Here is a 21,046-nt window from a genome sequence, read left to right as displayed (position 1 = left end):
TGCAGAGAGTTATGGACACAGCTCAGTACATCACTGAAACTAGTCTCTGTCTACACTTCTCTCTACCTCGGTAAAGCAGCCAGCATAAGCATGGACCTTACATACCCCGGACATTCTCTTTTAACCTTCAACCACATCACCCCTCCCCATCAGGCAGGAGATACAAAAGCCTGAAAGCACACACCACTAGACTCAGGGACAGTTCCTACCTACTGTCATCAGACTATTAAACAATCAACAAATACCCTGAGCTGTATACCTAAATGCAAAAATATATATAAATAAGATACTGTAGTTCTTGACCTCACAATCTACCACCCAATGGGCTTCCACTGTACTTTCCTCTCTCAGTTTAACACTTTGCTCTGTAACATACCCGAAATGCTGGAGGAACTCAACAGGTCAGGCAGCATCTATGGATAGGAATAAGCAGTCGACGTTGCAGGTTGATTTATTCTGAATTCGGTTCTTGTTTTTAATGCACTTATGTGATAAGAGATCTGCATGAACAGCATGCAAAACAATGCTTTTCACTGTACCTCGGTACATGTGACAATCGTAACCAATTTACAGACCTCTATCATTGGTGTAATGCACAGAAAGCATTTAAAGTGGTATATCTAAAGTGATAATGTTTTCTGGGAAGAATGAGAAGGAATGATTAGGTACAAGTGCATATGTTAACACTGGAAGTGTGTCGACACTTGCGTACTGCCCCCAGCACATCCCTGGTCTGTGCTGGTTGTTGATGCAAATAACGCATTTCACTATATGCTTCAATGTTACCATGTGCATGTTATAGAAAAGTACCGCACAGAAACAGCTGGCAGCTCGTTCCACACTCTCACCACCCTCTGAGTGAAGAAGTTTCCCCCAACGTTCTCCTTAAACTTTTCACTTTTCACCTTTAACCTGTGACCTCTAGTTTCTAGCTTCACCTAACCTTTGTGGAAAAATCTGCCTGCATTCACCCTATCTATACCCCTTATAATTCTGTAAATCTCTATCAAATCTCCCTTCAATCTTCTACATTCCAAAGGATAGAATCGTACCTTATTCAATATTTCCATCTAACTCAGGTCTTCCAGACCCGGCAACATCCTTGTAAATTTCCTTTGCACTCTTTAAACCTTGTTTATATCTTTCCTATAGGTAGGTGACCAAAACTGCACACTCTAATCCAAACCAGGCCTCACCAAAGCCTTTTACAACTTTAACATAACATCCCATCTCTTACACTCAATACTTTGATTTATGAAGGCCAATGTGCTAAAAGCTTTACGACCCTATCTACCTGTGAAGCCATTTTCAATTATTATGCACCTGTATTCCCAGATCCCTTTGTTCTACTGCACTCCTCAGTGCCCCACCATTCACAGACCTACCCTGGTTGGCCCTACCGAAGTTCACCATCTCGCACTTGCCTACATTAAATTCCATCTGCCACCTTTGAGCCCATTTTTCCAGCTGGTCCAGATCCCTCTGCAAGACATGACAGCCTTCCTACCCATCCACTACACACCCATGTGTCAAATAAAGCTAAAACTAGTAAGACCATAAGACATAGGAGCAGAATTAGGTCATTTGGCCCATCGTGTCTGCTCCATCATTTTATCATGGCTGATTCATTATCCCTCTCAACTCAATTCTCCTGACTTCTCCCCATAACCTTTCACGCCCTGACTTCCCAAGAATCTCTTATCAATCTTCATCATAAATATACCCAATGACTTGGCCTCCACAGCCGTCTGAGGCCATGAATTCCACAGTTTCACCACTGTCTGGCTAAAGACGCCCCTTTATTCTGAGGCTGTCTCTTCTGGTCTTAGACTCCCCCACCATAGGAAACATTTTCTCTGCAACCACTCCATCGAGGCCTTTCAATATTTGATAGGTTTCAATGAGGTCATTCTTCTGACTTTCAGTGAATATCGGTCCAGAGCCATTAAACACCACGGATCAAACAGCCTTTCAATTCTGGAACACACATCAAAGTTGCTGGTGAACGCAGCAGGCCAGGCAGCATCTCTAGGAAGAGGTACAGTCGACGTTTCGGGCTGAGACCCTTTGGAATCATTTTCATGAATGGGGTGAACAGCAGCGGGAATTGACCCGATCGCTGGCGCTATAAAGTATTGTGCCAACTGCTACACTACTGTGGCCCCTACGTTTTAGAGAAGCATTTGGATGCCATATGATGATAAACTTGAGTTTGACTGGACATGAGATTTATGATTTGAGGATCAGCTCTTACCGGCCTCAAGCAGCAGCTGGGTGCTTTGGTAGTCGTCAGCCAGCACAGCGTAGTGCAGGGCTGTACAGCCATGGAAACTGGCCCGTGTGTTCAACCGGTTGCTGAACTCATCTTCCCTGCTCACCAGTACTGCAAAAGAAAGCACAGCAGGATTTAATAATTCCACACGTCAGGGCACCTTCACTGTATAGCACGGAGCACATGTCAGTCCACTCTGGGTCAGCAGGACTTTCTGTGGGAATTGCAGTACTGAGGGAGGGAGAGTCACAGTGTGGGAGGGGCGGTACTGAGGGAGGGTCACACTGTGGGAAGGGTGGTACTGAGGGAGGGTCTACCTGCCGTCTCACATAGATGCAACAAATTCCATAACAATATGTCAAAAAGCTGTCAGGGGAGTTTGCCCAGGGCACTGACTGAAACAGATGACATGGTTTGTGAAGTTGCTTGGGAGCCACATTTATTTACTTATTGCAAAACAGTGCAGAATGGGCCTTTCCAGCCCTTCAAGCTGTGGTGCTCAGCAATCCTGCTATAATAATCATTGTAATAATAATAGCTTACTGATTCTAAGTGGGAAATTCCATTATAGCAGCAACATTTAAAAACACACTTAGCAATAATAATAAATGTAATAATAACTAATAATAAAGTACAGAATAATAATATACCCAATAATAATTTACCAATGTGCAATAATAATGCACAAAATAATAAAGCAGAGACTATTGTGTTATGATGTGTGTTCTCCTGTTGCACAGAGATGAACTGTTGTATATGCTTATTGCATCTGGTAGAAAAGATTTTCCGTAACGACCCTTGTGACAGCAGAGCTGAATGAGTCTGTTTAAAAGGGTGCTCCCCTGCTTATTCAGTCGGTCATGGAGAGGATGTGCCTGATTGTCCATAACCTACTTACAGGTCAATTTGCAATGACCAATTAACCTACCAGCCGGTACATCTTTAGACTGTGAAAGGGAACCACAGCATTCCATGGAGCGGATGTACCGATTCCTTACAGATGATGTGCGATTTAAACTCTGACATCCTGATGACGTCATGCTACGCTACCATGGTGTCCAATATACTTCACTAGGAGTTTGAGGAGATTTGGTATGTCACCAGACTCTACCAATGTACTGTGGAGGGCATTCTTACTGATTGCATCACTGGCTGGCACGGAGGGGCGACAGCACAGGATCGGGAAAAGCTGCTGAGGGTTGTAAACTCAGTCAGATCTATCACGGGCACCAGACTCCCCAGCATCGAGGCAATGCCTCAGAAAGGCAGCATCCTTTATTAAGGACCCCATCATCCAGGACATGATGTCTTCTCATTGCTATCATTAAGGAGGAGATACAGGAGCTTGAAGACATACACTCACTGTTTTAGGAACAGTTTCTCTGCCAACAGATTTCTGAATGGACAACGAACACATGTACAATACCTCATTTTTTTGTGTTCTTTTTGCACTACTTATTTATTTTAAATTTGTATATTATTGCAATTAATAGTTTATTACTATGTATTGCAATGTACTGCTGCCACAAAACAACAAATTTCGTGACATATGGCAGTGATATTAACCCTGATTCTGATTCTAGTCTTTCAGCCCTAGAGTACCCACTTCAGATCGCCTCTAAGGCCTAATATCCAAAAATTGATGGGCATCCCTTCAAAAACTGAAGGGATGCTTCCATGATGTCACTGACTTTACCCAAGGAGTCAAGCCCACCTCTCCTCTCCATGTAGAGCGGTCATTAATTTTCAGGTACACAAGAAATTGTCCAGATGCTGGAAATCTTGAGCAACACACACAAAATGCTACAGGGACACCAGTAGTAGGAGAGGTGCAGATAGGTTTGGGTGGCGGGGTGGAGTTACATCTCTACCAAAGGAGGTTTAAGCCACATTTTCCTTTCACTAGCTTCTAGCTCACCCTTGGACAAGGTGTAGCATCTTCCTTTCACTAGTCCCCCCTACAAGGGTCACGTGAAGCCATGAGAGCAGGTGGTGGATGGTTGTATGAGCTTGTGCATATCACAAGCCCCAGTTACGCGACCACTGACGCCAGACAGACAATCTCTGAAGAGTATTGATAACGGCTGGGCTCACCATTATCAGAAGGCGGCAATGGCAAATTACTTATGTAGAAAAGTTTGCCAAGAGTTTGCCCACAATCACCCATACTATACAACACGGCACATAATGATGATGATAGACAGGTGACTGAAAGCAGACTTTTACCCTATCATGAAGGATCCCACCACCCTGCTCGTGGACTGTTTGTCCCACTCCCGTCAGGGAGGAGGCTACGTGGCATCCAGACCAGGACCACCAGACTCAAAAACAGTTACTTTCCCCAAGCAGTAATGCTGATCAACACCTCCACCCACTAATCCACCCCTCCACACCCCCAACCACCACTACTTTATCATTTCCTGTCAGAGTCACCTTATGTACAGACACTCCTGTGCCTAGTGTCACTTTACAATCTATGTAGAGAAAAGCTATCTTATGTATTTATATTTATTGTGTTTTATTATTATTGTGTTCTGTACCTTATTGTGATTTTTTTTGTGTTGCATTGGATCTGGAGTAACAATTATTTCATTTTTCTTTATGCTTGTGTACTGAAAATGACATGAAACAACCTTGAATCTTTAACTCAGCGGGTCAGGCAGCATCTATGACAGGGAATAAACAGTCGACGTTTTGGGCTGAGATCCTTCGTCAGGACTGGAAAGGAAGGGGGAAGAAGCAAGAATCTACTTTGAATGTATTTTTCTTAGCGTTTGGAAAACAAGTGATACCTGAAGTAAACACATGGGCAAAGATGGCAGCTGTGTGAGAGTGTAAGTGCGTATGTTTGCGTGATTTGGGTGGAGACCCCTTTTATTTCCGACATGGAAAGTGTAACGAACAGCAGTTGCCAGGGAAGATGAATTTCAGACACTAGCAGTCTCCACTATAAAAAGATTAAAACGTTATTATTGTTGTCCCCCATGGTTCAACGTGACAGAACAGTCATCATTTGTAAAAAATGTCTGTGCATGAGATAACTACAGCAAACTCAATAAAGTGTCAGCTGACGACTGCTCTGCCATTCATCAACAGCTCTGGCTGCAACATCTCACCTCTTAGTTTCTGATCACACTGGAACAGAGGCTGGCAATATCTCGGCAACATTTGTACATTAAAAACAACAAAGGGGGAGAGAGAGAAGGAGGGGGGAAAGGGGAGAGGGAGAGGGGGAGAGGGGAGAGGGAGAGGGGGAGAGGGAGAGGGGGAGAGGGAGAGGGGGAGAGGGAGGGGAGGGAGAGGGAGAGAAGGAGAGGGCAGAGGGAGGGGAGGGGGAAGAGAGGGGAAAGGGAGGAGAGGGGAGGAGAGGGGAAGGGAGGAGAGGGGAGGAGAGGGAAGAAGGGGAAGAAGGAGGGGAGAGAGAGGGGAGGGAGAGGAGAGGGAGGAGAGAGGGACAGGAGAGGAGAGAGGGAGAGGAGAGAGGGAGAGGAGAGGAGAGAGGGAGAGAGGTGGAGAGGGGGAGAGCGGGAGAGGGGGAGAGGGGGAGAGAGGGAGGGAGATGGGGAGAGGGGGAGAGGGAGATGGGGAGGGGGGAGGGAGATAGGGAGATGGGGAGGGGGAGGGAGATGGGGAGGGACAGGGGGAGGGAGGAGAGGGAGAGGGAAGGGGAGGGGGAGGGGGAGGGGGAGGGGGAGGTGGAGGGGGATTGGGGTGGCAGAGAGCGGGAAAGAGAGAAAGACAGGGAGACCGAGAAGAGGGGCGAGGGGACAGGGAGGGGAAAAGATGGAGATTGGGGAAGGGGGGAGAAAGGAAGAGTGGGAAAGAGAGAGGGGGAGAGTACAAGAGGAGCAGAGGGGGAGGGGAGTGGGAGAGGGGGGAGTGAGAGAGGGGGAGGGCGAGGGGGAGGGAAAGATGGAGATTGGGGAAGGGGGAGAGGGTGAGGGGGGGAGAGGGAGTGGAGAGAGGTGAGGGATGAGGGGTGACAGAGAGCGAGGGAAAGAGAAAGAGAAAGGGAGACCAAGAGGAGGAGAGAGGGGAGGGGAGGAAGGGGGAGAGAGGGAGATTGGCGAAGAGGGGGAGAGAGAGGAAGAGTGGGAGAGGGGAAGAGGGGGAGGGGAGGGGAGAGGGGGAGACAAGGAGAGGGTGTGGGTCAGAGAGAGACAGGGAAAGAGGGAAGAGGGAGAGGGAAAGAGGGAGCGGAGATGGACAGACAGAGAAACGAGGGGACACAGAGAGAGAGAGGGGGATTGTGTGTGTGTGTGTGTGTGTGTGTGTGTGTGTGTGTGGGTGTGTGGGTGTGAGAGACAGAGAGAGACAGACAGAAGGACAGAGAGAGAGAACAGAGAGAGGGGACAGAGTGAGACAGTGTGAAAGAGAGGGCAAGAGAGAGAGAGCGGGAGAGAGCGGGAAAGGGAGAGGGTAAGGGGGTGAAGGGGAGGGGTAGGGGGGATGAGAAGGGGAGGGGAGAGGTGGAAGGTGAATGGGAGAGGGGAAAGGAATGGGGAGGGGGTGAGGAAGTGGGAGAGGTAGAAAGGGGAAAGCAGCAGAGGGGGGAGAGGGGAGACAGGGAGAGAGGGAAAGGGAGAAAGAGAGAGGGAGACCGAGAGAGGAGGAGGAGAGAGGGGAGGGGAGGAAGGGGGAAAGGGAGGAAGGGGAGAGAGGGAGATTGGGGAAGGGGGAGAGAGAGGAAGAGTGGGAGAGGGGAATGGGGGAGACAAGGAGAGGGTGTGGGTCAGAGGGAGACAGGAAAAGAGGGAAAAGAGAGAGGGAAAGAGGGAGGGGAGATGGGCAGAGAGAGGGGGAGACAGAGAAACCAGGGGACACAGACAGAGAGAGAGGGGGGGGTGGAGGACAGAGAGTGAGAGGGGGATTGTGTGTGTGTGTGTGTGTGTGTGTGTGTGTGTGTGTGTGTGTGTGTGTGTGGTTCACACAACATTGTGGGCTTAAAGTCTGTTCCTGTGCTATGCTGGTCTATGTTCTATGACAACTGGATCCTTGCATTTGGGCTCTGTGGGATTCGGAATTGTTTGTTGGATCTGGGCCAGTACTTGCTGGAGTTTAGATGTATGGGGGGGGGGAGGAGATTACCTCATTGAAACCTATCGAATATTGGAAGGCCTAGATAGAGTGGATGGGGAGAGGAAATTTCCTATAGCAGGGAAGCCAGGACCAGAGGCCACAGCACAGCCTCAGAATCCAGAGACATCCATTTAGAACAGAGATGAGGAGGAATTTCTTTAGCCAGAGGGTGGTGAATCTGTGGAATTCATTGCCACAGATGGCTGTGGAGGCCGTGTCACTGGGTATATTTAAAACAGAGGTTGATAGATTCTTAAGGGCATCAAAGGTGGGAAGGAAGGAGATTGGGTCTGAGAAGGAAAATAAATCAGCCATGATTGAATGTGGAATAGACTTGATGGGCCAAATGACCTAATTTCTTTTCCAATGTCTTGTGGTCTCTTAGAGAGTGGGAGGGGAGGGTAGACAGATAGATAGGTAGAACTACAATGATCCCAAAGGAAATTGCAGTGTCACAGTAGCATTACAAGTGCACAGATATAATTAGAAGAGAAGTAGAAATAATAAAAAAAAAGTTACCACAAACAGTCTAACAGCAGGGGGTCATCACCTCCCTGGCTACAGGTTGACTCATTATAGAGTTTAATGGCTGAGGATAAGAATGACTTCATATAATGCTCTTTGGAGCAGCACGGTTTTCTTAGTCTATTGCTAAAAGTGCTCCTCTGTTCAGCCAAGGTGGCATGCAGAGTGAGAAACATTGTCCAGAGTTGCCAGGATTTTCCGTAGCGTACTCTGTTCTACCTCAGCCTTCAGTGAGTCCAGTTTGACTCCTGTAACAGAGCCAGCCTCTCTAATCAGTTTATTGAGCCTGTTGACATCGCTCTTGATGCCAATGTTCCAACATACCACCGCCTAGAAGATTGTACTGGCAACAACAGATTGGTAGGACATGTGAAGGAGAGGCCTGCATACTCCAAAGGACCTCAGTCTCCTCAGGAGGTAGAGACAACTCTGGCCCTTCTTGTACACAGCCTCTGTGTTGGTGCTCCACTCAAGTCTGTCATCCAGGTGCACCCCCAGGTACTTGTAGGTCCTCACCTTATCCACGTCCTCATCATCAATAGTAACGGGGAGCAATGTAGGCTTAGCCTTCCTAAAGTCCATCACCATCTCCTTTGTCTTACTGATGTTGAGCTGCACACCACTCAGCTTGCACCATTTAACAAAGTCCTCCACCAGGGCGCCATATTCATTCTCCCATCCTCCCTTTATACACCCAACTATTGCTGAGTCATCAGAGAATTTCTGCAGATGACATGACTCAGTGTTGTATCTAAAGTCCGAGGTATACAGAATAAACAGGAAGGGAGCCTATACAGCCCCCTGTGGGGTCTCACTGCTGCTTATAGCCATGTCTAACACACAGCTCTGAAGCTGCACAAACTGTGTTCTGCCAATCAGGATAAAATGGAGGTGCCAATCTGAACTGAAGGGAGCTTTTCCCCCAGCAATGAGGGCTGTATGGTATTGAAGACACTTGAGAAATCAAAAAACATGATCCTCACAGTGCTGCCCTGTTTATCCAAATGGGAGTAGGTTCTGTTCAGCAGGTAGATGGCAACATCATCAACCCCAGTGTGCTCCTGGTTGGTAAAATGCAGGGGATTAAGGTCTGATCTGACCAGGGGATGGAGGTGAGCTTCTGTTGGGTCTTCATGATGTGTGAGGTCAGGGCCACTGGCCTGTAGTCATTCAGGATTGTCAGTTGGCCCTTCTTGGGTGCTGGGACCACAAATGATGTTTTGCACACAGTCGGGACCCTTTCCAGGCTGAGACTCCGATTGAAAATGCACTGGAGAACTCCACACAGCTGCCCAGCACACTCCTTCAGGACCTTGGGGTTCACACCATCCGGTCCCAGTGCTTTGCCATGCTGAGTTTCCCCAGAGCCCGTCTCACCTGCTCTGTAGTGAAGGTGAGTCCATGATGACTGGGGAGCTGATGGAAGGTGAGGGCTGGGGGAGGTGAAGATTGGGACGATAGCAGTTGGTATGAGGAGGTGTGGATGGTAGGTGCAGGGCAAGGAAGGGATGTAGTCTGTGTTGTTCATCCACATGTTGGGTTGGAGGTGGGAAGTGGGAGGAGGGAGGAGGGGATGCTGAGGGAGCATTGGGTGCCTCTGCACCTGGACTGGTGTGCTGAGGGGGTTGTGAACAGGAGGGCAATTGTCAAACATCCTTAGAACTGGATTCTGAGGATTTGTTTTCAAGCTTCTCGATTTGGACCCTCTGAGGACCCCAGGTACTCACATTCAATTGACTGTTTCTCCCGCTGCTTCTCTCACCAAGTTCTAGGTGTCACGCTTTCCCCTACGAGGAGGTACCTGGTATCCCTATCCCAGCCACTTCCACAACTCCGGGATTCTCTCTCCGCTGCCTGTAATGGATCTGTCTGCTACTCTATCCTCCACCAGGTCCACGCTCTTAATCGCCGGTTCTTTGATTTTCTCACAGCTTGCAAGGATCAGAAGATCGCTCGTCTACAGACCACAGAACCTACCACCTCTAATGCCCAGACGTCCCCAGACCACAATCCCTGCTACCAACCTCAATGGCTCTAACAATCCAGAGCAGATTCAAAACCTGGACTCCACCACTATCAATGCGGTTCCAAAGACCTCGGACACCTTCAAAGCACCAATTATGCAACCTCCAGGCCAGGTCTTCACGTGCTGCCGCTGGAACCCATCTCCCCTTTCCCCACCGCCACTCCACAATCCTGTCTCTCTCAGGTCCCACCGCCAGCTCTTGGGCCCTCAGAGACTCCATCTTTTTCTGACCACGCCATCCCTGAATACCCCAAACCTCCCTTCTCCTCAGACACTAGCAACCCCTTCCCCCCTCCGATCCCACCTCTCATTCTTACTGAGTTTTCACCATTCCCTCCGACCTTCCCCTCTCTTGAGGCAGAATGTTCTGTCCTCAGTAAGGGTCTCACTCTTGTCCCCCTGCACCAACACCTCAGTGAGCTCCACACCTGCCATGACACTGAGCTCTTCTTCTGCCACCTCCATCTCAGAGCCTCCTTCTTTGGCAAGGGCTCTCCAATTCACACCGATGACCCCTTCTGCTGCCCCCAACCATCCTCCTGTTCCTGGACCCCCCCGCCCTGGTCTTCTGCCTGCTCTGGACCTTTTCATTGCCAACTGCCAATGGGACATCAACCATCCTGACTTCAACACTCCTCTCTCCAATTCCATCGCTCTCTACTCCCTCTGACCTAATCCTAACCTCACCATCAAGCTCGCAGATGGGGATGGTGCTGTAGTAGTCTAGCAGACTTACCTCTACGTTGCTGAGGCCCAACGACAATTCTCAGACACCTACTCTTACATACCTCTCAAACAAGGTCCCACTAAGGAGCACCAGGCCATTGTCTCCCACACTATCACTGACCTTATTAGCTCTGGGGATCAACCAACCTCATAGTTCCCGCACCCCACATTTCTACTTCCTACCCAAGATCCACAAACCCGCTTATCCAGGTAGACCCATTGTTTCAGCTTGTTCCTGCCCCACTGAACTCATATCGGCAAACCCTGACTCAGTTTTATCCCCCTGGTTCAGTCCCTTCCCACCTACATCCATGACACTTCACACACTCTGGATCTTCTCAATGATTTCAGGTTCCCTGGCCCCCATCATCTTATTTTTACTCTGGATGTCCAGTCCCTATACACCTCCATCCCCACCAAGAAGGCCTCAAAGCTCTCCATTTCTTTCTGGACACCAGACCCAACCAGGTCCCCTCCAGCACCGCTCTCCTTCGCCTAATGGAACTTGTCCTCACTCTAAATAATTTCTCCTATGGCTCCTCCCACTTCTTCAAACAGAAGGTGTAGCCATGGGCACTCACATGGGTCCCAGCTACGCTTCCCTGTTTGTCGGCTATGTGGAACAGTCTATGTTCCAAGCCTGCACTGGTGTCCATCCCCCACCTTTCCTATGTTACTTCGACGACTGCATTGGTGCTGCTTCCTGCACCCATGCTGAACTCGTCAACTTCACCAACTTTGCCTCCAATTTCCACTCTGCCCTCAAATTTACCTGGTCCATTTCTGATACGTTCCTCCCGTTCCTCAATCTCACTGTCTCTATCTCTGAAGACAGCTTTATCTATTGATGTCTATTATAAACCCACAGATTCTCGCAGCTTCCTCGTCCCACCCTGTTACTTAGAACCCTTCTCTCAATACCTCCATCTCCACCGCATCAGCTCTCAGGATGAGGCTTTTCATTCAAGATTGAAGGAGATGTCCTCCTTTTTCAAAGAAAGGGGCTTTCCTTCCTCCAGAATTTATGCCGCCCTCAACCACGTTTTGTCCCCCTTGGTGGCTCAATAATATCAGCGCCGGACTCCGGAGTGAAGGTTCCTGAGTTCGAATCCAGGTCGGGTTGAGTGTGCAGCTAGCAACTCAGCCTCATAAAAACAAGAATAGCTCGCTACGGAAACACCGCCAAAAGACGGTGCCCCGATAACTCCACTGCCGAGTTAAGGGCTATTCTTCTCTTCTTCTTTAACCACATCTCTTCCATTTCATGCACATGTGCTCTTACCACATCCTCCCACCACCCTACTAGAGATAGGGTCCGTACCTACCACCCCACCAGTCTCCACGATCAGCACATAATTCTCTGGAACTTCTGCCATCTCCAACAGGATCCCACCACCAGTAACATCTTTCCCTTCGGCCCCACCATTTTCTGCTTTCCTCAGGGATTGCTCCCTATGCAACTCTCTTGTCCATTCGTCCCTCCCCACTGATCTCCCCTCCTGGCACTTATTCTTGCAAGCGGAAAAAGTGCTACACCTGCCCCTACACTTCCTCCCTCACTACCATTCAAGGCCCCAGACAGTCCTTCCAGGTGAGGCTACACTTCACCTGTAGATCTATTGGGGTCGTATACTGTGTCCGGTGGTGCCGGTATGGCCTCCTGTATATTGGTGAGACCCGACATAGATTGGCAGACCGCTTCACCGAGCACCCATGCTCTATCCACTAGAAAAAGAGGGATATCTCAATGGCCACCCATTTTAATTCCACTTCCCATTCCCATTCTGATATGTCCATCCATGGCCTCCTCCACTGTCGTGATGAGGCCAAACTCAAGATGGAGGCGCAACACCTTATATTCCATCTGGGTAGCCTCCAACTTGATGGCATGAACACTGATTTCTCAAACTCTGGTAATACCCCCCCCCCCCACCTCACCATTCCCCATCTCCTTTTCTCTCTCTCACCTTATCTCCTTGCCCACCCATTACCTCCCTCTGGTGTTCCTCCCCCTTTTCTTTCTTCCATAGTCTTCTGTCTTCTTCTTTCAGACTGCCCCTTCTCCAGCCCTGTATCTCTTTCACCAATCAACCTCCCAGCTCTTTACTTCATCCTTCCCCCTTTAGGTTTCACCTATCGCCTCGTGTTTCTCTCTTGCCTCCTCCACCTTTTAACTCTACTCATCTTTTTTTTCTCCAGTTCTGCTGAAGGGTCTCAGCCCAAAACATTGTCTGTACTATTTTCCATAGGTGTTGCCTGGCCTGCTGAGTTCCTGCAGTATTTTGTGTGTGTTGCAAAGATTTGGTTTAACTCATGGCTGCATTCCGAGCCTCTCCAGCCAGGTTGTTTGAAGCCAGTGATGTTCTTCGTGCCTCTCCACACCTCCTGTGTGCTACCCTGCCCAGGCTTGTTCTCCAGCTCTCTCCTGTATTCCTCTTCAGCCACCTTGATCTTCTCCTTTAGTTCCCTCTGCACATGTTTCAATTCCTCCCTGTCTCCTGATCTAAAGGCTTTCTTTTTGTGGTTGAGAACAGCCTTTAGATCACTGGTGGTCCATGGTTTGTTGTTAAGGGAAGCAGCGAACAGTCATTGATGGTATTACACGGAAGTTGATGTAGCCAGTGATGCAATCAGTAATCCGTTAATGTCCTTCCCATATGGTTCACAAAGCACATTCCAGTCAGTAACCTCAAAGCAGTCCTTCAAGGGTCCAATGGCCTCTGGAGGCCATTTCTTTACTATCTTGGTGGTAGCTAGCTATTGTTGTACAAGGGCATGAGGTGAACCAGGTTGTGATCTGATCTTCCAAGTGGGAGAAGAGCTGTGGAGTTGTATGCATCTTTATCATTTGCATACAAGAGATCCAGAGTTTTATTTTCTCTTGTATGACACTTGACAAACAGATCAAAGATGGGTGGGGTTGTCAAAATAGAAACATGGTTGAAGTCTCCTGATACTGCAATGAATGCACTGGCGTGTTGAGTCTGGAGTCTCATGATGGTAGCGTGTAAGATGTCACACACAACATCGGTAGTGCGTCAGGAAGGCGGAATGTAGACAACGAGCAATATGGCATGGCTGAACTCAAGCGGTAGAGAAAACGGAAGCAAACTCATAGCAAGCAGTTCGATGTCCGGACTGCAGATTTGTTCTTTTCCAGAAATGTGACCGGGATTACACCATCTATTGTTCACAAGCACAGCAATTCCATCTCCCTTCCTCTTACCACACTGTAGATTAACTCTGTCTCCTCATATCATTGTAAACCCATTCACAGTAGCGCTGGGATCCAGGATTTGCTCATGAAGCACATAACACTGCATTCCCGACATTCATTCTGTGTCCTTGTGAGGACTGCTAGTTCCTCCATTTTATATGCCAGCTATCTTCCGTTCCCCATAATGATGGAGAGTAGGTAGAGAGGGGCCCAGCATCTTCCCTCCCCCTGTAGGAGATAGCACTCTGTGATGCAGACTGCAGGGAGAGCCTGCTGATTGGGATCCAAGGTAATGGAGGTCTTTCACTGAACGAGGGACCAAAAGTCAATTTCCTCAAGTAGTAAGATGTTCAGTACAATACTGAGCCTAGTCCTTGTTATATCCCTGTTATATCCAATTGCCATGGTAACCAAAACTGGACCACACGTGCAATGACACAACGTCCATTCCTCAGAAGGGAGAGAATCTTGTAAACTTAGTTGCTTTAATTCAAGAGGTTTCTCCTGATTACAGTCCAAACTGGGGAAACATTTATTTAGAGATACAACACGGCAACAGGCTCTTCTGCCCAACGAGGCCTCACAACCCACTTACACACATCTGAACACTTAACCTACTCACCCGTACACCTGTGAATGTGGGAGGAAACCAGAGCATCTGGAGAAAACCCTCATGTTCACAGTAAGAATGTACTGTACAAACTGTATACAGACAATGGTGGGATTTGAACCCACGACCCTGGCACTGTAATAGCATTCAGTAATTGCTGTGCTACTGTCCTGCCTCTGTTTGATATCTTCTAGGTCCAGACCGGGGGAAGGTTTGTAAAAATGCTTCTGGCACTGTGACACTGTGTATCTGATAATACACACAAGAAAATTGGGCCAGAACTGGACTGGTTGATGCTAAGTAGTTCCTTTTCATGCCTTTTGGCACATCAGAAGGCTTTTTTTTGCAGTTTCCTTAGCATTTTTTGTCTGTTTTTATGAGGCCGAGTCATTAACTCAACGCTCAACCCAGCACGGATGGAAAGCATGCAAAGGGCTGGCCGGATTCGAACCTGGAACCATTTGCCTCGAAGTCCGGTATGCATGCCTCTACAGAACTGGCTGATGCTAAGTAACACAAAGTGCTGGAGGAACTTGCAGGTGAGGCAGCAAGGAGAGCTTGCAGGGAGGGGAACAGAGTCCTGATGAAATGTCCCTGCCCGAAACATCAAGTCCTCATTCCTTTCGATAGATGCTGCCTGGCCTGCTGAGTACCTCCAGCATTTTGTGTTTGTGTTGCTTTGGATTTCCAGCATCTGCAGAATCTCTTGTGTCTGTGACTGATGCTAAGGACCTGATAATATCACCTTTTGCTTTATGTTGAGGATAGTTATAGCTTTGCATTCCTTTCACCTTTCACCTCATCATCCCCTTATGCCTTACAGGAAACACCAATGCCCTTAAATAGTTAATCCTACAAAAAGTAGTGGATATGGTCCAGTCCATCACATAAAGCTCTCCACAACAATGAAAACTTCTACATGGAGCGTTGTTGCAGAAAAGTAGCATCCATCATCAGAGACCTCCACCACCCAGGCCATGCCCTCTTCTCACTGCTGCCGTCAGGAAGAAGGTACAGGAGCCTCAGGACCCACAAAACCAAATTCAGGAACAGTTATTACCCCTCAGCCATCAAGCTCTTAAACCAGAGGGGATACTTGCCCTGTCACTGAACTGTTCCCACAACCTATGGACTCACTTCCAAGGACTCTTCATCTCATGTTCTAGATATTTATTGCTTATTTCCTTATTATTATTATTAATATTTCTCTTTTCTTTCTTTCTTCTTATATTTGCAGTTTGTTGCTTTTTGCACACACCGGTGGTACACCCAGATGGTGCGGTCTTACATTGATTCTATTATGGTTATTAAATTCATTGAGTATGTCTGCAAGAAAGTGAATCCCAGGATTGTATATTGTGGCAGCTTCTACAGAAATGAATTAAAAGAAGGCGTTTTGGACCAAGACCACTTTGCAAAGTGCAGTTTCTGGTATTAAGTGGGGAGAACGACTGAGATGATCACATTTCAAGAAATGGGAGAAATAATCAAATGATCTATTCTACATGGCCAAGACAACAGAGAAACTTTCTCTTTTTCACAGGAGTGACCTGTGGTCAGATAACATGGGGCTCCCTCAGCACTGCCACTCCCTACCCCACCCCCCCACCCCCGAATTGTGGGCCCCCTTACACTACCAACATCCCTCCTTTCCCACTGCCAAACTCTGCAGGACTCTCTCAGTGTACCATGCCCTGAAATAGAGCAGCCTCATTGTAGAAATGTTGTGTAAGCTTTAGAGAGGGTGCAGGGGAGATTTACCAGGTTGTTAACTGGTTAGATTTAGATTTAGATTCAACGTTATTGTCATTGTGCCGAGTACAGATACAAAGCCAATGAAATGCATTTAGCATCTGACCAGAAATGCAAAGAATAGTGTTATTTACAAAATAACTGTGAATTTAAAAAGTGCTACAGCACACAAATACAAAAGTACTGAGACAGTACAATATGGGTGCAATACTGCTTAGCGCTGTGATGTGAGGTTCAGCAGGGTCACAGCCTCAGGGAAGAAGCTCTTCCTGTGCCTGCTGGTGCGGGAGCAAAGGCTCCTGTAGCGCCTACTGGATGGGAAGAGAGTAAAAAGTCCATGGTTAGGGTGAGATGCATCCCTGATAATGCTTTTCGCCCTGCCCAGGCAGCGTTTATGGTAGATGTTCTCAATGGTGGGCAATTGGGTGCCGATAATCCGCTGGGGAGTTTTCACCACACGCTGGAGTGCTTTGCAGTCCGATACGGGACAATTGCCATACCACACTGAGATGCAGTTGGTGAGTATGCTCTCAATGGTACAGCGGTCTTAGCGGTACAGCAGAGAAAATGTCTTATGAGGACAGGTTAAGAGAGCTCGGGCTTTTCTTTCAGAGTGAAGGAGAATAAAAGGTGCCTTGATAGAGGTGTACAAGATAATAAGAGGCAAAGACGGAGTGGATAGTCTGAGACTTTTTCTCAGGGTGGGAATAGCTAATTTGTGTGGGCATAATTTTAAGGAGTGATGTTAGAGGTCGCTTTTCACACAGAGAATGGTGGGTGCGTGGAACACCCTGCCAGGGGTGGTGGTAGAGGCAGATAAATTAGGGACGTGCAACAGACTCTCAGATAGGCACATGGATGATAGACAAATGGAGGGCTATGAAGAAGGGATTAATCAGTGTAAGTTGATTGGTTGGCACAACATCACGGGCTGAGCTGTACCGTTCTATTTTCTGTGTTCACCTTCTCTGCATTACCCCTCCACCAATGTAGTGGTCCCTTGAGACACTGGGTGACCAGATAAATTCCTAAACCGGTGTATCTGTAGTGGGATTGCAACTCGGGATCAATTGCCCACTGATACGCAAGATAATATCCATATTTCTGCCGCTGCTGACCAGACAATGCAGAATGCCGGGCCACACAGAAGTGGAGCGCTTAGCACAACACTTTGAAGTGCTAGTGATCGTGATTCATCTCCCACCACCTGAGTTTGTACATTGTCCCCGTAACCACGCGAGGGCGTCCTTCGGTTTCCTTCTGCGTTCCAAGCACCTCACTAAATATATACGAGACATGACTTTCATAGAGCAGGGGAATTAGAGGTTATGGGGAAAAGGTCAGGGTGAGTAAATTGTGGGCACGCTATCTTGGCACTGGAAGCGTGGCAGCACCTGTGGGCAGCCCCCAACATTCTGCTCAGACACATTAGCTTGATGCCAATGACACATTTTACCGTATGTCTCAATGTTTTGATGACAAGTAAAGGTAACCCTCGTCTTTATCTTTAGAATCCGAAGCAAGCAAATTATGTACTTGTTCTCTTGCTGTCTCCATTCTGCAAGCTAACAGCAGATCAGAAAAATGAGCGGGGATCTTGCAGAAACATATACAATTATGACAGCTCCAGCTCCCGGCCTTCACATTGGCTTCGCTATTAAGCCCAGTTTCTACTGACAGGAGAAGGGGTGAAGGCTGGTTACTGGCACCTGAAAACCCCATCGTGGAGATGGGGCTCATCAGTGGTTAGCAGCTCAGCAAGGAGAAGGAAAACTCTGACCTCAAACCTCTGCTGCCTTACGGCTACACCCACTCATGAGGAAGGCTTCGGGAGTAAACCTCAAAGGAAAAATCCAAAGCTAGAGTCCCTAAGGCAGTCCGACATTGAATTCAACGCTGACTAGCAACTCCTGTGATGCCACTGGTGTCAAACCGTATCAGTCTCTGCCATTCCTTTGAATTCATCAGCTGCATGGAAAGGGGGAGCCTGCTCTCCATATTGTATCACCCTGGTTGCATACTGCAGGCATGGCACCAACAGCTAGGACACAACATCCATGGTCAACCCCAACCAGGAGAGGGCCTCAAGATAGGATAGAGGCAGGAAAGTTGTTTCCTCTGGTAAGTGAGATTGGAAGACATAGCAGATTCAGAAGGCATACTAGAATCTCTAGTAGATTCAAGATGGAGATGAGGAGGAACTAATTTTCCCGGAGAATAGTGAATCTGGAATTCTCTGCCCACAGAAGCAGTTGAGTTTACCTCATTAAACACAAACAAGTGAAAATCTGCAGATGCTGAAAATCCAAGCAACACACACACACAGTGCTGGAGGGACTCAGCAGGTCAGGCAGCATCTGTGGAGAGGAATAATGAGCCAGTGTTTAAGGCTGAGACACTTCACCAGGTCCACAGATCTTAAAGGAGCAGGTTTGAGAAAAGAAAAGCAGTGAGGTTTGGAAATGAATTCCAGAGTCAGGGTCTGGATGGTGGAGAGTTTTTGGAATTGTGAGGTTTCTGAAGATAGGAATGGCCAAGCTCCATAAAGGATTTGAAAGTACAGATAACAATGTTCATACTCAGTGGGTGAGGAGTGAATGATTCAGGACAGAACACAGATGTGAAGCACCGTCAATCCACACACCTTCCAGAGAGTGGATGCGTTTCTCCCTCGACGTCTCGTACATATTTCTGAATTCATCTCCAAGATTGGGATCAGCACCGGCCTCCAACAGAACCTTTACCACACTGCGGGCAGAACAAACAGAACTTTCATGAAGAGCACATTCTGATAGGACCACCCCTTCCAAAGCATGACCATCTCTCAGTACTGCCCCACCCAAAGTGTGACCCATCCTCAGTACCACCTCTCCCATAGTGCAGCACTCCCTCAGTACCACCCCTCCCACAGTGTGACCCTCCCTCAGTACCACCCCTCCCACAGTGTGAACCTCCCTCAGTACCACCTCTCCCCACAGTGTGACCCTCCCTCAGTACCACCCCTCCCACAGTGTGACCCTCCCTCAGTACCCCTCCCAGTGTGACCCTCCCTCAGTACCCCTCCCACAGTGTGACCCTCCCTCAGTACCACCCCTTCCACAGTGTGACCCTCACTCAGTACCATCCCTCCCACAGTGACCCTCCCTCAATGCCATCCCTCCCAGTGACCCTCCCTCAATGCCATCCCTCCCACAGTGACCCTCCCTCAATGCCATCCCTCCCTCAGTATCACCCCTCCCACAGTGTGACCTTCCCTCAGTATCACCCCTCCCACAGTGTGACCCTCCCTCAGTATCACCCCTCCCTCAGTACCACTCCTCCCACAGCAAACATGACATTAGGACATTCAGCCCATTCATTCTGCTATGCCATTCCATCATGAGTGATTTATTTTCCCTCTCCACCCCATTCTCCTCCCCTCTTGCCATAAACTTTAATGCTCTTACTAATCAAGAGCCTATTTATCTTCGTTTTAAATACAGTGCCTATAAAATATACTCCCCCCACCCCCGCCGGAAGTTTTCAGGTTTTATTGTTATACAACATAGAATCACAGTGGACTTAACTTGGATTTTTTCATAATGAATAACAGAAGAAGACTCTTTCATATCAAAGTGAAAACAGATCTTTACAGAGTGATCTAAATTAATTACAAATATAAAACAAAATAATTGATTGCGTAAGTATTCACCCCCTTTAAAATGACACACCAAATCATCATTGGTAGAACTAATTAGTTTCAGAGGTCACATAATTAGTTAAGGTTACCCAGTTATATATAAATCTGTGTGCAGTCAAAGTGTTTCAACTGATTATACTAAAAATACACCTGTATCTGGAAGGTCTAACTGCTGTTGAGTAGGTATCCTGCCAAAAACTACATCATGAAGACAAAAGAACAAGCAACTCCGCGAAAAGGTTATTGAAAAACGCAAGTTAGGAGATGGATACAGGAAAGTTTCCAAGACACTGAATACCCCTTGGAACACAGTTAAGTCAATCATCAAGAAATGGAAAGAATTTACGCAACAGCTGTAAATCCTGAAGGCCATCCTCAAAAACTGAGTGACCGTGCAAGATGGAGACCGTGACCGTGAGGGAGGTCACCAAGAGACTTATGACAACTCTGGAGGAGTTACAAGCTTCAGTGGCTGAGATGGGAGAGACTGCACATACAACAACTGTTGTCTGGGTGCTTCACCAGTCACAGCTTTATGGGAGAGTGACAAAGAGAAAGCCACTGTTGGAAAAAAAAAACTCACATGAAATATCAGCTAGAATTTGCCAGAAGACACGTGGGAGTCTCTGAAGTCAGCTGGAAGAAAGTTTCATGGTCTGATGAACCAAAACTGAGCTTTCTGGCCATCAGACTAAATGCTATGTTTAGCGTAAGCCAAACTCCACACAACATCAAAAACACACCATCCGTACCATGAAGCTGCATCATGCAACAGGCCTTAGCTTGTGATGGTACAGGGTAAAATGAATGCAGCAAAATACAGGGAAATCCTGGAGGAAAACCTGATGTAGCTTGCAAGAGAACTGCGACTTGGCAGAAGATTTGTTTTCAAGCAAGACAATGACCCCAAGCGTAAAACGAAAGCTACACAGGAATGGTTTAAAAACAACAGGAATATGCCTGTTCTGCCAAAGGTTATTCAACCTGAAACATTAACTCCATTTCCCTAATGTTGCCGAGTCAGCTGCCTGTGTCCAGCGTTTCCTGGTTTTATTTCACATTTCCAGAACCTGCAGAGTTTTGATTCTCCTTTGCTCTTGCTTGAAGTTCAGTTGTGGAACACTTAAGTCCTTCTGAGAGTGAAACAGAATCAGAATCAG

At 47.7% G+C, this 21,046-nt stretch overlaps 1 protein-coding gene and 1 long non-coding RNA gene across 3 annotated transcripts in view; one reads left to right on the top strand and one right to left on the bottom strand.

The window, feature by feature from the left end:
* Positions 1-15,305, top strand: part of LOC134349810 (uncharacterized) — a 53,356-nt gene extending 38,051 nt beyond the window's left edge. Inside the window, exon 3 of the long non-coding RNA XR_010018776.1 lies at positions 15,279-15,305. This is a non-coding gene — a long non-coding RNA (uncharacterized LOC134349810). The remainder of the gene's footprint in view (positions 1-15,278) is intronic.
* The window catches only part of clpb (ClpB family mitochondrial disaggregase), a 210,632-nt gene that overhangs the window by 146,367 nt on the left and 43,219 nt on the right, over positions 1-21,046 (bottom strand). For both annotated transcript variants that reach the window (XM_063054713.1, XM_063054711.1), the window contains exons 4-5: positions 18,852-18,955; positions 2,255-2,383 (exon numbers count right to left, since the gene is read on the bottom strand). In XM_063054713.1, coding sequence (XP_062910783.1) covers positions 2,255-2,383; positions 18,852-18,955 — 233 coding nt within the window. The remainder of the gene's footprint in view (positions 1-2,254; positions 2,384-18,851; positions 18,956-21,046) is intronic.

This window comes from Mobula hypostoma, chromosome 7 (genome assembly GCF_963921235.1).
Source record: "Mobula hypostoma chromosome 7, sMobHyp1.1, whole genome shotgun sequence".
NCBI lineage: Eukaryota > Metazoa > Chordata > Chondrichthyes > Myliobatiformes > Myliobatidae > Mobula > Mobula hypostoma.
The sequence above is the reverse complement of the archived record's forward strand: the minus strand, read 5'-3'. Positions and strand labels throughout refer to the sequence as shown.